The sequence below is a fragment of the Uloborus diversus genome, chromosome 2, assembly GCF_026930045.1.
Source record: "Uloborus diversus isolate 005 chromosome 2, Udiv.v.3.1, whole genome shotgun sequence".
Classification (NCBI taxonomy): Eukaryota; Metazoa; Arthropoda; class Arachnida; order Araneae; family Uloboridae; genus Uloborus; species Uloborus diversus.
In genome coordinates, this window is record NC_072732.1 from 11,246,736 (window position 1) to 11,262,006 (window position 15,271).

Genomic DNA, 15,271 nt, shown 5'->3' on the forward strand with positions numbered 1-15,271 from the left:
TTGAATGATTGTTTATTCCCCGGACCTAATCTTAATCCAAACGTTCTTGATATAATACTTAGTTTTAGGAAACATAATGTTGCATTTTGCGCCGATTTAGAAAAGGCTTTTTTGCAAATTGGAATTGCGGAAGAGGACAGGAATTACCTGAAATTTATATGGTTTAGTAACGAAAGGGGTGAATTAAAATTTATGAGATTTTCGAGGGCGGCTTTTGGGGTAAGCTGTTCCCCCTTTATTTTGGCTTCTACGATCAAGCATCATATTAAAAAATATGAAAATCATCCCCAAGTAGTTAATATTTTGGATTCATCCATTTATGTAGATGATTTGATATCTGGTGCGAAATCTGATAAAGAAGTGTATTACATATCATCGACAGCTTCAGATATTTTTAAAGAAGCTGGAATGAATTTGCGGAAATTTAATACTAATTCCGTAAAACTTCGAAAAATGTGGGAAGAAAAGGGAATGTGTGAAACAGCTGAACTTCGTAATGATACCTTAAAGATCTTGGGTTTACTATGGAATACCAATTCTAATAGCTTGCATTTTGACGTTCCAGACTTTCGCGAGGATTGTAAAATCAATCCTTCAAAACGCGTTGTTTTGAAAACTGTTCTAAAGATATTTGATCCTCTTGGAATTCTTTTACCATTTACTGTTAGGATGAAAAGTTTGTTGCAAGAAACTTGGCAGCGAGGTATAGGATGGGACGAAAACTTACCTAATGATCTAAAATACGAGTGGGAAAGTTGGTGTTCAGAAATTGATCATTTACCCAAGTTTGAGATACCTCGTAAATATTTTCCGGGGGGTTTAGAAAATTTTGATACCATAGAACTTCACATTTTTTCTGATGCAAGTCCTAAGGCTTATGGTGCTGTTGCATATTTTCGATGTGCCAAAAATGATAATGAAATTCGGACCAGTCTTGTTTGGGCAAAATGTAGGGTTTCCCCTATAAAACGTTTGACAATCCCTCGCCTCGAACTTATGGGTGCGATAATAGCTGCTAGGATGTGCAAATATTTAAAAACTGTTTTTAGTTCTCATGTTTTAGATGTCCATATTTGGTCAGATTCCATTGTCGCGCTACATTGGATAAAGGGTTCACCGATAAACTGGAAGCCATTTGTGGCAAATAGGGTAGAAGAAATACAGTCTTTGACTAACCCCAGAATTTGGAATTTTACTCCAGGGAAAGCCAATCCTGGAGATTTGTTGACCAGAGGGGAAAGTTTAACTAGTCTTGTAGAAAATACATTATGGTTTGAAGGTCCAGATTGGTTATCAATGCCTAAAGAAAGGTGGCCGAAGCATGACATTCTTCCCAGCAATAATGATTATTTGATTGAAAAGAGGTCCAAATTAAATTCTATTCAGCTTTCCTGCAATGTTAAATTACTTACAGAACCATTGCTGGATTTAGGAAAATTTAGTAAACTTAATCGTGTATACAACATCACCGCTTGGATTTTCAGATTCCTTAATAACATTAATAAGAAAAAGACTAAGCTGTCAGGTGAGCTTACTACTGCAGAAATTACAAAATCGGAAAAATATTGGTTAAAGTTAACTCAACAAACTGTGTTCACTCTTGAGATTGAAGACCTGAAACGGGAAGAACCTATCAATAAAAATTCTCCTTTATACAATTTAAACCCTAAATTGGATGAAGATGGTTTATTATATTTATCGGGAAGACTTCGCTTATCTGATCTGCCTCTAAGGGAAAAAAATCCTTGGATACTCCCGGGCGGGGAGCAATTCACCAAACTGCTAATTCTTCAGGCCCATGAAAAAGTTTATCATTATGGAGTAGCCACAACCTTGGCGCATCTTCGAGAAACATATTACATCATCAAAGGAAGGAAATATGTTAAATCTGTGCTGAAATCTTGCATTATTTGCAAAAGATTTAAAGTTAGACCTGGCAAAGAAGAAATTGCTCCTTTACCGAAGGATAGGATAATTGAATCACCCCCATTTGAGACCTGTGCTGTTGATTTCGCCGGCCCTATTTTTATCAAAACTAAATCGGGCCCGGAAAAAGCTTACATTGTGCTCTTCACCTGTGGAGTTACTAGAGCTGTTCATCTGGAAGTAGCATCTGACCTCAGCACTGAAACCTTCATCTTAGCTTTCAAAAGATTTGTTTCACGTAGAGGACTCTGTAAAATTGTATACAGTGATAATGCCAAGACCTTTATCAAAAGTGATAGTTTACTGAAGGAGATTTGGAGTAAGATTTCCAAAGCTGAGGTTCAACAGTATTTTACTAAAAACCGAATTGTGTGGAAATTTATTGTACCTAGAGCCAGCTGGTGGGGTGGGTTTTGGGAGCGTATGGTGCGTTCTGTCAAAACGCCCTTGAAGAAAGTTTTAGGACGATCTTGCTTGAGCTATGAAGAGATTCAAACCACTCTCACTGAGATCGAAGCTGTTATAAATGGAAGACCTTTAACTTACGTGTATGATGAAATTAACGAGCCATTTCCCCTAACTCCTTCTCATTTTCTGATAGGCAAGCGCCCAAATTTCTTTCCTGATATTCCTTCTGTGGCAGAACCAAAATCCAACAAAAAGACCCTCACGAAATTATTGAGATACAGAGATCAAATTTTAAACCATTTCTGGAAGCGTTGGAGAACGGAGTACTTACTGGAACTTCGATCTGCAAATCGCATCGTTCCAATAGATACTCCTACAAAATTCAAAATTGGAGACGTAGTTATAGTTCATGAAGACAAGGTTCCAAAACACATGTGGAAAATAGGAGTAGTTAAAGACCCTTTTTTTCGGCAGAGACTCGAAAGTTAGATCTTGTGCTGTTCGAACGCCTTCAGGCGTTGTGAGGAGACCTATACAATTACTGTATAATTTAGAACTTGAAATTGAGTCAGTGACTCAGAAAAAAAAAATCTTTCGCATAAAAATGTCATTTCTGTTTACTTTTAAATTGAACTTTATGTTATTTCATGTCTAATTCAGACTGTTATATATTTTAGTTAGCTGTTATTCATTTGAAGTTTACACCAAGTTTGTAAGTATGTTAATTTGTTTGATTGTTATTATGTTTAAAAAAAAAAAAGTTAAATATTTGAATTTTGCTGAACATTTCAATTGTTCATCCTGGGGGAGTGTGTTGAATCTCCCTTTTAGTATCTTTTGGCGAGAAAATATCTCGCCAGTTTTTACAGCAAACCTAAGTTTAAGTTTAAATTGAAAGATTGCTTTAGGTTTTGTGATTCCGATTGATGTGGATTTTGAAGGGAGCCGCTGGCCCTTGTAATACCAGCATGAACCATTCCTATGGTTTTAATTTTATTTTGTTTTATGTTAATAAAAGTTAGTTTTGTTTTAGTTGATGGTTGTAATGTGGTTACTTGTGTAACATTTTGACAAAATGAACAGAATTACGAAGAATTTTCAAACCTGCAAAAAGTGGAACTGCTGAGTTCTTTTACCCCTTGTCCTGCTTTCCCCGCAAAAATTTAATCCATTTACATCTTTCATTTTGATAAACTTAAATAACTGAATCATGTCCCCTCTGATCCTCCTTTGCTCCAGGCTATACATGTTAAGCCTATTAAGTCTGGTATCATTATCTAAATCTGCGAGTCCCCTTACTAATTTAGTTACCCTTCTTTGAACCCTTTCCAATACGTTGATATCTTTCTTCAGATAAGGCGACCAAAATTGAACAGCATACTCCAAATGAGGTCTTACTAAACTCCTATATAAAGGCAGAAGAACTTTCTTAGATTTGTTTGAAATAGATCTATTGATAAACCCAAGCATCTTATTGCCCTTGTTACTAGCAATACTGCACTGTTGACTAAACTTCACTTACTTAAAGGTTCATTCATTCAATCTTTCACTCCTATTCATTCAATCAATTGTCATTCATTCATTCATTCATTCATTCTCTCTGCGCAGTCAAGAAAAGCCCCACAAAGTCAGGGATGGATAAAGTTCAAAATGAAAATTTGTTAGGCTGAAGACACCGTTCCTCAAAGCTTCATTAAACTGAACATATAGACAGTGAACTTTTTCATTAGGATAAGGACACAGTCCCTAAAAGTCCCCATCAGGTAAAGAGCAGTCCCAAAAGCCCCCATTATGGCATCTTGAAGGAACCTTCAAGTCTCCTGTGGGAGAAGGACTCAGTCCAGAAAAGCCTCTGAATGTGCAAGTGCAATTGTGTTACGTTAACTAGGGTGCATTTACCCCCCCCCCCCCCCCTTTTCACAAATCAAATATCCAATAGTGCGGAAAAGTAGCTTTATGTTATTGTTCAAAGCAAAACAAAAATAAAAAAGTCATAAGCCAAATTTTATGAAGAACCAGTTTATGTAGACCCATTTGCTCTACAGATGATAATATTTTTTAAATAAATTATTTTTAACAAAGTTGCAAAACTGCAAATTAGGAATATACAGTCAAACCCCCATATATCGAACCTCCACATATAAAAATTCTCCATACATCGAAATCAGGGCAAATTTTCATGTCCATTAATAGAAAAATTGTTTCTATACATCGAAAAACTCTATGCAATTTTTTTTTCGAGACATTTCCACTTTAAACTGATTGTCTCATGAAAATTTCCTCAATGTAAATCTTGGTTGCAACCAGTAATACAGTAAAATCAGTTGAATTGCCGAAAACAAAGATATTTCAAGGAGCAAAAATGTCATTTCTGGTAAATTTAGTATTTCGGAAAGCAGTGTCTGCAATTATGAGAAATCAGAAAGTCGTAATGAAAATATTGAAACTGACATAAAACACTCATTCAAAAACATGAAACTGCGGTACAGTTGGTTTTTTAGAAACTATACAGTGCTCAGTAAATGTTTCACATTTAATTTTTCCATTATGAACTTTCACTTCATCCGATTCTCGCATAACTTAGTAAATGAGTTTCATACACAAAAATTAGCTTTAATTTTAATGTTTTAGAATAAATTAATGATAAACTAAGATCGTTCCTATGTACCGAATTTTCTCCCGGAAATTTACTACTTTGATATATGGAGGTCCGACTATTAGAAGAAATGGACCTTGCGCTTCTGAATTTGGACCAACACAAGAAATGAGACAAAATTTTTGTACAGTTGTTTTACAGAGCTTACTAGTAACTTTTTTCTGAACTTGGGCCCAGGGTTGGCAAGGTTTTGAACACTAAGGTAAAGCCCATGGTTTTTACTGTCCTGTATAGAACTGTCCAAAAGTGTGAAAAACTGTTTTTAGAGAAACTATTTTGCGAGAAGCTATAAAAACCGAACAAAATATATTACGTTTTATATTGAAATTTTATTCAATGTCAACATTCAAGTATAAATATATAAATAACTTATTCATACAGCTAATTCTAATCTAATTGTGTAGAAGTTGAATTGTTCATTAAAAATTTAAATTTGTAAGCATGAGTCTTTTTTCTCACAAAAGTAATCAAATTTTTCGACATTTGTGCATGCATACATGGAAAGTGTTCAAAACACAAGTGCAATATTTGACTTTACTAACGAAAATTCTAATTTATTGCATTTACAGAACATATTATATTTAAAATATGAATTAAAAAAAAGGAAAATTATGTAATTTTAAAATATAAATGCATATAATCATCCATTTATCGTTCTTGAATTTATGATTTTAAAAAGAATTTTCCTTAAAACATCATGTAAAACTTATATGCAGAAACCCTTTTTTTACAAAAATAAAGCTTTTTTTTTCACTTAAATATTCTACATTTAATAACATTCCTTTGAGTTATAAATATTAGCTGCCTTGGTGTGCTGTGAATTTACTTTTATAACTCTACTGAAGTTTTTATGTAATAGAATTATTGGCAATCTTAAACAAAATATTTTTCAAAAGTTTTGGAGAAAAATATTATCAAATACTCCTTAATGTAAAAAAAAAATATTATTAAAACTAATAAATAATTAATAACTAATAAAACTTAAAAGTAATTAATTTTTATACTTATTCGTTACAAATATTGCAGTAAATACGAATTGATTAGATCGCACCCCTTTAGTGTTAGCATACTTTAAGAGTTTGATACACGTTTAGACAATTTTAGACTGTTTCAGACAGTAAAAACCACTTGTTCTGTCCTAAACCAGTTTCGGATAGTCCTAAACCCAGCCCTGCTTGGGCCTCTTTGGCACGATGAGGTACTCATCGGTAAAATTTGATGCACTCTATTATTAATCTTTAACATCATTTATGTGACACAGACTTCAATGCCACGCACTCTGTGACAGCTCCTTTTTAGTTTTATGTCCAATATAGGAAAGTCAGGGGCTGTTCAAAAGCCATACTTTCTGTCCTTCATGAAACCATCCACAACCCTATTCCATTAAATGTGCCTAACAAACCTCCTATTTGGTATTGAATGGTAGATCTCATTGGGTGTTCTCACACTTAAGCACAAGATGTTCAATTAAATCCTTGTATGCTAACATCTTTTGGATTTTTTGGAAATAAGTCTACTTTAGCTACATGAAGTGTTCGGGTTGCATTTGTTTTCAAAAGGCAATTGCTTACGGAAAAAATTGAATTCCGTTATTATCCCCCATTTCCACTTTCAACTCAAGATTAGATACGTGGGATAGATTATTTGCCTCAGCCGCTCGGAAAGCAGAACGACGAAGGTCCGAATGGGACATCCATATGTGCCAAATGATTAACAAAAAAAAATTTTCATGACGTAAGGAAATTGTTTTTCAACTGGCTGTTCATTTTCTGGATCATTCATGTTGACATCATAAAGTCTGCTGGGAAGGTTAAGGTTTATCATGGGTTCTACCCTATTATCGCCACACCACTGTTTCTACAATGAAAAACGCTCCCTCCATCATTTCATCCTTCCAGTAACATTATTTTCCCCTTTTTGGCATCTAAAACTAAGAACCATCGAAGTGAGCGCAGCCATTAGTAACAAAATGATTGTGCCAACCTTCGAAGAAGAAAAAACAGGAGATTCCACTAGAGGTATGTAGGCGATTCCCCAGCAACATATCTTCACAACATAATTATTAATTGTGCTTTTAAATAACATGAATACTAAGTTTAAATGGAAATTGGGATTTTTTGCACATGTAAGCTAATTGGTAGCAGCAAGGAAAACATACTGCAAAGGAAAAACCTAATCATAAGTAGTGAAAGTTTTATACATTCCCTAGTCTCTTCCAGAAAAGTAGCTACCAAAATTTAATTCCTAAAATCCGAAAAAAAAATATATATAATGAAAATAATATATATAATAAGTAGGTGTAGGGTAGCACATGCTAAAATAACGTCAAACGTTCAAAATAATTGAAATATTTCCAAGATGCAAAAAGATTGAAATCAGCAGCAGAGTGGAAAGCTTCGAAAAAATCAATTTTTGCTAACGGAGTTATTAATTGGAAAAATTCTTATTCCCTCACATTGGTAGACTAGAAAGGGGCACCATCTATTGAGAAAAAAGTGAAACGTTTTGATGATTGACTGAAAAAACGGGAGAAAATCGTAAAAAAAACGGGAAATCGGGAGATGGAAGCAAAAAACGGGAGTCTCCGGTTAAAAACAGTTGAGTTGGCAAGTATGTGCTATATAAACATTCTAAATGTGATTCATTTCATTTATGTCAATATCATATTCTAAAGCAAACACTTAAGAAACTTATTTAAATTAGTCCGTCCAGGAAAATCAATAGGAAAACGTGCCATTTTTTATTCTGCTGTTTATAACTGGGGACCAAGGTTCATCCGCTCCTATGTGAGTACATTTCTATAATGCTTTTTTAATGCTGTTTATAGTACTATAATAACACTTATGTCGGTTAACCAGTCTTGTTATTATTCAACTAGATAAAAGTACGGTGAAACTTGTGTAAGTTGACCACTTGCGGTGTACTACTTTAGTGGTCAACTTAAACAGGTGGTGAACTTATAGAGGTTGCGTTATATGATAAGATCTAATTTTTCTGTGTCTGAAAGTAGCGATCTACTTAAGACAGTTAACTTATAAGGGTGGTCAACTTTTCAGGTTTTACTGTACTTGAAATAAGGTTGTTTAGCAGAAATCATAATCTTAACCTATTAAGATGAAAACAAAAATCTTGCGTTTTATAAAATCATCCTTAGGCCAATTCTAATTTACGGTTCAGAGGCATGGGCAATGTACCAAAAGCACTAGTCTCTTTTCTTAATCTTCGAAAGAAAAATTTTATGTGGCATGTTCGAGGGAGTGGAAATCAATGGAGTATGGGGGAAAAAGTACAACTTTGAGTAGTAAAGTACATTAAATATCAAAGAATGAGATCAGGGGCCAATCCAGGATTTTTTTCTCCAATACATATTTTTGTGAAAGTATTGCATCATTCTATTTTTGTGAAAGCTTTTTTTTATCAGCATTGTTTTTGTGAACTTTTAGAGTCATCCTAATTTTTGTAAAAGAGAAGTAGAGCAAGTGCAATTTTAGTTCAAAAAGTGTAAATGTCATCCAGTATTATTTTTAACAGGTTTTGTTTTTTTGGGGGGGGGGGGGAGCTAAAAACCTAAGAAGTATCAAAAATACCATCGTAATTTCAGTTTAATGGGCTATGTACTGTGTACAATATTGGAAATTATGAGAAAAACGGTTCCCCAAAACATGTAAAAAGATTGCGATAATATTGCATAAATACACTTTGGCGAGAAGCAGCTAAAAATTAGTTAAAATACCACAAAAGGTTGCTATTTAAGCGATTGTTCATATAAACCTGCTTAGAATTTTATTTTATGAGTAAATTTTGTTTTAAACAGAGAAACATTTTATATTTTAAAATGCAAATTTTTGTGACATTTTCGATGTTTTTTGTGAAGCTACTGATTTTATTACTTGATTTTTGTGAAAGTACCTATTTCAAAACAAGATTTTTGTGAAGGTACCGAAAAACGGTAGCGAAATCAGCCTGTACTGGGCCCTGGAGATGGACAGGACTTGTGATACACATAACCCCTGAATCCATCCCACTTAAGATCCAAATGCAAGATTAAATGGCAGAACAATATTTAATGGCTTGATTACTTGGAACAAGGCTTTACAGCTATTTAATTTCTAAACTGACAATTTCAAAAAATAAATCTAAATGGAAGAAACTTATGGAAAAAGGGTTATCGAGCGATGATGATGATGGAATAGAAGTTCGAGGTTCTGGTTAATTTGAGGTGCTTTACTGATATTTAAATCTTCAAATAGCTAAAACACGATTTATATAAAAAATCTGAACCTTTAGCTATTGTATATCTTCCTTAACTATATACAATGAAGAATTAAATAATGTAATCAAGAGGTTGATGTCAAGACCACTTGCTAACTTGCTAAGTGGTACAAAATATTTGACTACTAAGGATGGACTTGGAAATATTTTGGAGAGATGATTTGAACTTGAATTATTGCTTTGTCAACAAGAACAAGTAAACAGCTATTTTAGAATAACCAATGGAATGAAAATGGGAGACGCACAACTTGATGCGTTAGAGTTATATAAATGAAATTTCGTTTTAACCTTCCACAGCTTACCATTTTTGTATCATGATGCAAGAGACATACATATACACATGCATATACATTCAATGAGGCTCGTTGTAATGGATTGGGGTATAGATAAAATACGTTTTTTGGTTGCCTACCAGTGCACACAAAATCCTGTACAAACACTAAAAAAATACAGTAGGATACCTTTATGACGCCGACCTGTATAACGCAATTCTCTATAAACCGCACAACTTTTCAGAAGTAAACAATAGGTTTTTAAGTTTAAAAAAATCCCTCTGTTTTGTCTTGCAAACATAAAAATTAATAGGAAAATTAAATTTTGAAGCAGTTTTTCATCTTTTCATCTTAATTCAAAGCTTTTAAATGAAAATTAGAATTCACAATAAAATGAAAATGCAGCTGTTATGCAAACCATGAAGCTAGCAGAAGTGCAGGATATTTCACTTTCTTGTAATAAAGAAACAAAATTATTTGTGAATACTCATTGTATAATTAGTGCTTTAATACTCGCTACAGATAAAACTAATTCTGAAGTGCTAATATATATATCTATTCTGAATATTAGTTCAAAAATTTGTGGAATGACCTATATAACGCCAAAACCTGTATAACGCAAATACTCTGGTCCGAAGGTGTGCGTTATAATGGTCTTCTACTGTATAGGCAAATTTCCTTTGGGGTAATAAAATTGGAAATTCCATCTGAAATTTCAGAGACAAATTTTTCGTGAAGACAACACTTCCTTTTCCTTGGACAGAGAATTAAAAAGGATACATCTTTAAGTCCTCCTAAAAGTACTGGCAGGAGGGGCGCCGATGTCCTCCGATGACGCCGAAGAGGAGCTGGAGGAGATCCGCCGGGCGCGAGGTGCCGCCCGGAGGACGATGGAGGAGGAGGAGGAGAAGTTTTAATTGCTAAATGCTTTCAGTAATACGAGGCGAGCCCCCATTACTTCGGATTTTCGAGACTCTACTGCACATATTTTTTAAAGTAAGAAATTGCGCCCAACAGCACGGTAAAGAATCCTCATGTTGTTGTTAGTATGTGTGCAAAAAATGTTCGATACGGGTCGATCCGAAAAGCCCTGCCTCCCCCCCCCCCCGTTCCAATGACAGTCCATCTGGATCAAATGCTTAAAGAATTCCGGATCGATTGAAGGACCCCCCCCCCCCAAACAGGAAAAGAGAGTTCACTTACCTGTTCGGGGACGCCTGCTGGGGGGCAGCAGACGGGGGCGGCGCGGCAACGAATTGGCAGGTGCCTGGTACCGCTCGACCGGGCGCACCGCTCGCGTCGAACGACGCACCGGGGGCGGGGGCGGCAGTACAGGGCGGCACCTCCGCTTCGGAGCCGCGTCTCCGCCATCAGCAACCACCGCAACAGGATTTCGGGCGGCAGGAGGGGCGGCGATGTCCGTGTCTGCGGCATCCGGGCCGATGTCCTCCGATGACGGCGAAGAGGAGCTGGAGGAGATCCGCCGGGCGCGATGTGCCGCCCGGGGGATGATGGAGGAGGAGGAGGAGCAGGAGGAGGATTGCCGCGTGGTGCGGCGTGCCGGGAGGGGGATGACGGCCGGCGATGATGCGGCGTCTACGTCACAACCTGTGAAAGAGAAAGAAAATAATCGAAATTCGGTTCCCATGACAACAGAGTTGTTATTTGAAAAAAAAAACGAGCTGATGTTGTGCATCACATGACTTCCTTTTACGTAAATTTAATGGTAGTAGTGCCTTGGATTAAGCAAAGAAACGCTTTAAATATTTTTCCCCCAAGTTTGTTGCAAACCGGAGCAAAAAAACGTTAATACTGATTAATTTTCCCCATATTGGACATTTTAATGTGATTCAATGGTCAACTCTTTAAATATTGTCAATAATGGCCAAAATATAACCAGATTTAAAAAAAAAATGTTGCCAAATTGGAGAAAAAAGTTGGCGACTAAAAGCTTGGCAATATGTCGCCAAGTTTCCCAAATTATAACACACTTGAGTTTTCATTGAAATTAACCTTGATTCCCCCCCCAAAAGGTGCGAAAGACCCCCTTTGGAACATTTGAAAGCATCCAAAAAGGGAGGTGCATAACTAGACCCCACTAGGAGTCTACATACCAAATTTCAACTTTCTAGGACATACCGTTCTTGAGTTATGCGACATACATGCGCACGTACATATAGAACATATACAAAATCTTTCATCATCTTCTGCGGGCAGTACAAAAAAAAAAAAAAAGATAGAAATTGCCAAATAATATTCAAAAGGGGACATTTTTCCTCAAAAGAAAAACAAAACTTCATTATTTACAGTCGAGGAAAAAAATTGGAATATTACTGTTACATTAATGACTTATTAATAAATCACAAATTTTTTTGGATATTTTTAGAAATTCGTGAACAATATTACTACGATTAACATAATTTTCATATCAAAAATAAAATACAGTATGTATAGTGTTTCTAATGATATATATCACGATATGTATCTGACATTTATTTTGAAAATATGATATTTTGATATTTTCAATATTTATTTTTTCAACAATGGTATTTTCATATTACTCATAGTAATATTGTTCATTTATTGTTAAAAATAACCAAACAGTTCTGCACTATATTTTTATGACGTATATATCATCATTAATATACAGTGCGGGATCTAAGAAGTTTGAGGTGGGCCAACACCCCTTCAAAATGTCGCCCCCCCCCCCAGACGCATCCATTCATCTTGCTTTAAATTTTTCTATCAAGTTGTGTTTTAGTATTTTTAATAATCTGTCAAGTATGAAAGGGTTTGATTAAAAATTCACTTTATACTAAGCATGTCTGTACTGCAACACGAAATGCAATTAAAAGCCCTCTCCCCTTTTTTTCCGAAAACGAGTTCACTATTCAGATACTGGTGCTTTTCTTTTAATCTTCCAATTTTCGCCATTTAGTCCAAGATCTGACAGCACACGTGTTGAAAAATTTAGAAAGTATTTTGGACTCGGTTGGACTTTTTCCACCTGGTATATTTTCCTGCTATGATGTCATCAAAGATGGAGGCCCGGTAGCGCTCATAAATGCTCAACACTTTTGTAGAAAGTTTGAGCAGGGAGAATGTTTTAACACAAAAGTTTAATAGGTGTCCTGGAAAGCATTTTCAGCTTCGGGTGAACATTTGCCATCTGGTACATTTTCTAGACTGATGTCAAAGATGGAGGCAGTCCGCCTTTATAAATGCTCGTATCTATTTTAATACTTCACCGATTTAATCCAAAATTTTGTCAGTATGCTGCAATTAGCGTTTTAGGTGTATTGCGATGCGTTTTAACTATTGCTATAAATTAATAAATATTTATTTACTTTTACACAACACTTATTCCTTTACAAAAAGTTAAAGAAGGAATGCAAATAGTAAATGCGTTGAAACAGGGTTCATACCCTTTAGGGAGAAAAAATTCAAGCACTTTTCAAGGCAAAATAATTTTTTTTTTTCAAGGAAATATCAAAGTTGTACTAAAAATGTTTATGCAGATTTCATTTAATGCAAACATATAAATAATAATATAAATAACATAACAATAATATATAAATAACATAAATAACATAATAATGTAAAAAAAGGAAAGGAAAACAAAATTGCCCTTTCTACAACAAGAGACTCTTTGACAAAAAAGATCTACTGTGTCAAAAGTTTTTCTGCAAATGTCTGAAAAGCTCAGTTAAAGAGGAGCAGGTCCTATAAGGATTAATTTTGTAATTCGCATTCAAAGAAGTACATTTTATAGAATATGCAAGTTAATATTTAAAAAAAAAAAACTTTCATGAACGATTTTGACTTTTATGGGAAGAAACCAAAATACCTAAATTCAATGGAATACCTAGAATAGGTTTTGAATTCACCCCCCCCCCCCCTCCCCTGGTTTCAACATTTATTTCCAATATTAATAGTGGTTAATACGCATAGAAGGGTGGTTAGAATAAAAAAAAAACCACCCAGAGGGTAATTTCGGTTACACTATTAAGTTCAAAAGTATTAGACGTTCGATAATTATTTATAAAGTCAAAAGTATGAATCAATTTTTTGTATGTATCTATTAGTTGTTCATGCAATAAGGCATTTCAACTGTCCCCTCAATAGAATCAATAAAAATTAGCCAAGCGGAAAATTTTCAAATTTTAAGGAGGGAAAATAGACCGATATTTCATCACATGCACATTTTGTATTATGCATTAAAATGAAAAAAAAAAAAAGACATAAAATTTGCATAGCAAAATGAAATACAATAAAGTACAATGCAAAAAAAAAAATGCAAAAAAAGGAGTTATTAAAAATGAACAATAGATTTTATCACTTGAGAAGTAACTTTGCCTTAACTGTTGGTAGTCATGGAAACTAAAAAATCTGAAATTTCACCATTCTTGGGTTTCGTCGTCTTTTACACTTTTCTTCAGAAAACGCTGAATTTTAACAAGTTTTCCAGCTTTTTTTACCCCAAGACAATTTTTGCGCTTTGTCCATATACTTATGCTACAATATGATACAAGTACCTTACATTTTCCCTAAAAAAAAGACAAAAAAAAAACACATCTCTTAAAAAACCCAGCTTTAGTTTTGTTTTTTCGGGTTTTATTTAAAAAAAACCCTGAGTCATGGGCTTTTAAAATTTAAAAAAAAAAAACCCGGGTTTTTGCCAACCCTACATATGACACAAGGTTTTACTGTATCAGCTGGTCTGAAAGAGAAGTAAGATGAAACATTCAGCCTTTGAGTGGGAGATCAACCAACTTACCCTGGTCCCTGGAAGACACCTGCTGCTGCATTTGCCTCAACTGACTGCAAATGTCCTCCAATCGGCTCCTTGCGATCGGGCGGACGTTCGATGGACCTGAAAGTCGAAAGGAAAGGATTCAAAACATTTCCAAACAATTACCAAACATGGCCGTACACTAGATCTGAACGTGAAAAATCGAAAAGCCCAATCCCATGTAGTTATAATAAATTTAGAAGAATTTCAAAGCTCGCTCAGTCAAAAAGCTGTGTTTGTTGAGTAATAATAGTTTCTCATTGTATAGTAAGTATTTTTCATTTTCCCTTTCTGTTTAGCAGACAAAGAGCTCATTTTTGTTCAGTTTGAGAAAAATGCAACTGTACATTACAACATAATGTAGTGTATTCTGTGTAAAGCACTAACACATTGTATAACCACTTTATTTGATTAAATGGCATTCTATTTCCATAAGCGGCATTTCCTTGCTCATTTCCGAAAATCCGAACAACCTGATGGTCTCGTAGAGTTTGCATTTTTCTCCTACTGTATTAGTAAATGCCCAAAATGGTTCGATCAACCCTGGTGTTAGACAGTGGCAAATGAATGCAAGTGCCAAGATTAAAAACTGGGAGATAACGACTCCAACTGTTGAAAGAATTCCTCTGTCTATGGGCTACATATAGTACTAGTAGCCCTGGAGGTGCTGCCATCATGCAGCGTGATTTAGAAAAAAGCTCAGTGAAAGCCTACCCCAACTCTTAGGTGTGGAAGTTTTATTTCAAAGAATTATTGATTCGTTTTTTTTAACTTTTTTTCTGCAAGACTTATACACATACCAGGGTTCATACACTTTTGGTTAAAAAAAGTTCCCTGACTTTTCCAGGTTTTCCAGGTTATTTTTTAGAAAATTCCAGGTTACTCTCTTCATTCAAAATTTAAGTTTAAATAGTAATATTTTCAAAATAATTAAAATTGTTTAAA

General features: G+C 34.8%; 1 protein-coding gene across 1 annotated transcript in view; it reads right to left on the reverse strand.

Annotated features, from left to right (window-relative positions):
• Positions 1-1,594: 1,594 nt before the first annotated feature.
• LOC129217808 (serine/arginine repetitive matrix protein 1-like) overlaps positions 1,595-15,271 on the reverse strand; it is a 51,217-nt gene continuing 37,540 nt past the window's right edge. Inside the window, exons 14-16 of the mRNA XM_054852149.1 lie at positions 14,312-14,407; positions 10,738-11,142; positions 1,595-1,614 (exon numbers count right to left, since the gene is read on the reverse strand). Coding sequence (XP_054708124.1) covers positions 1,595-1,614; positions 10,738-11,142; positions 14,312-14,407 — 521 coding nt within the window. The remainder of the gene's footprint in view (positions 1,615-10,737; positions 11,143-14,311; positions 14,408-15,271) is intronic.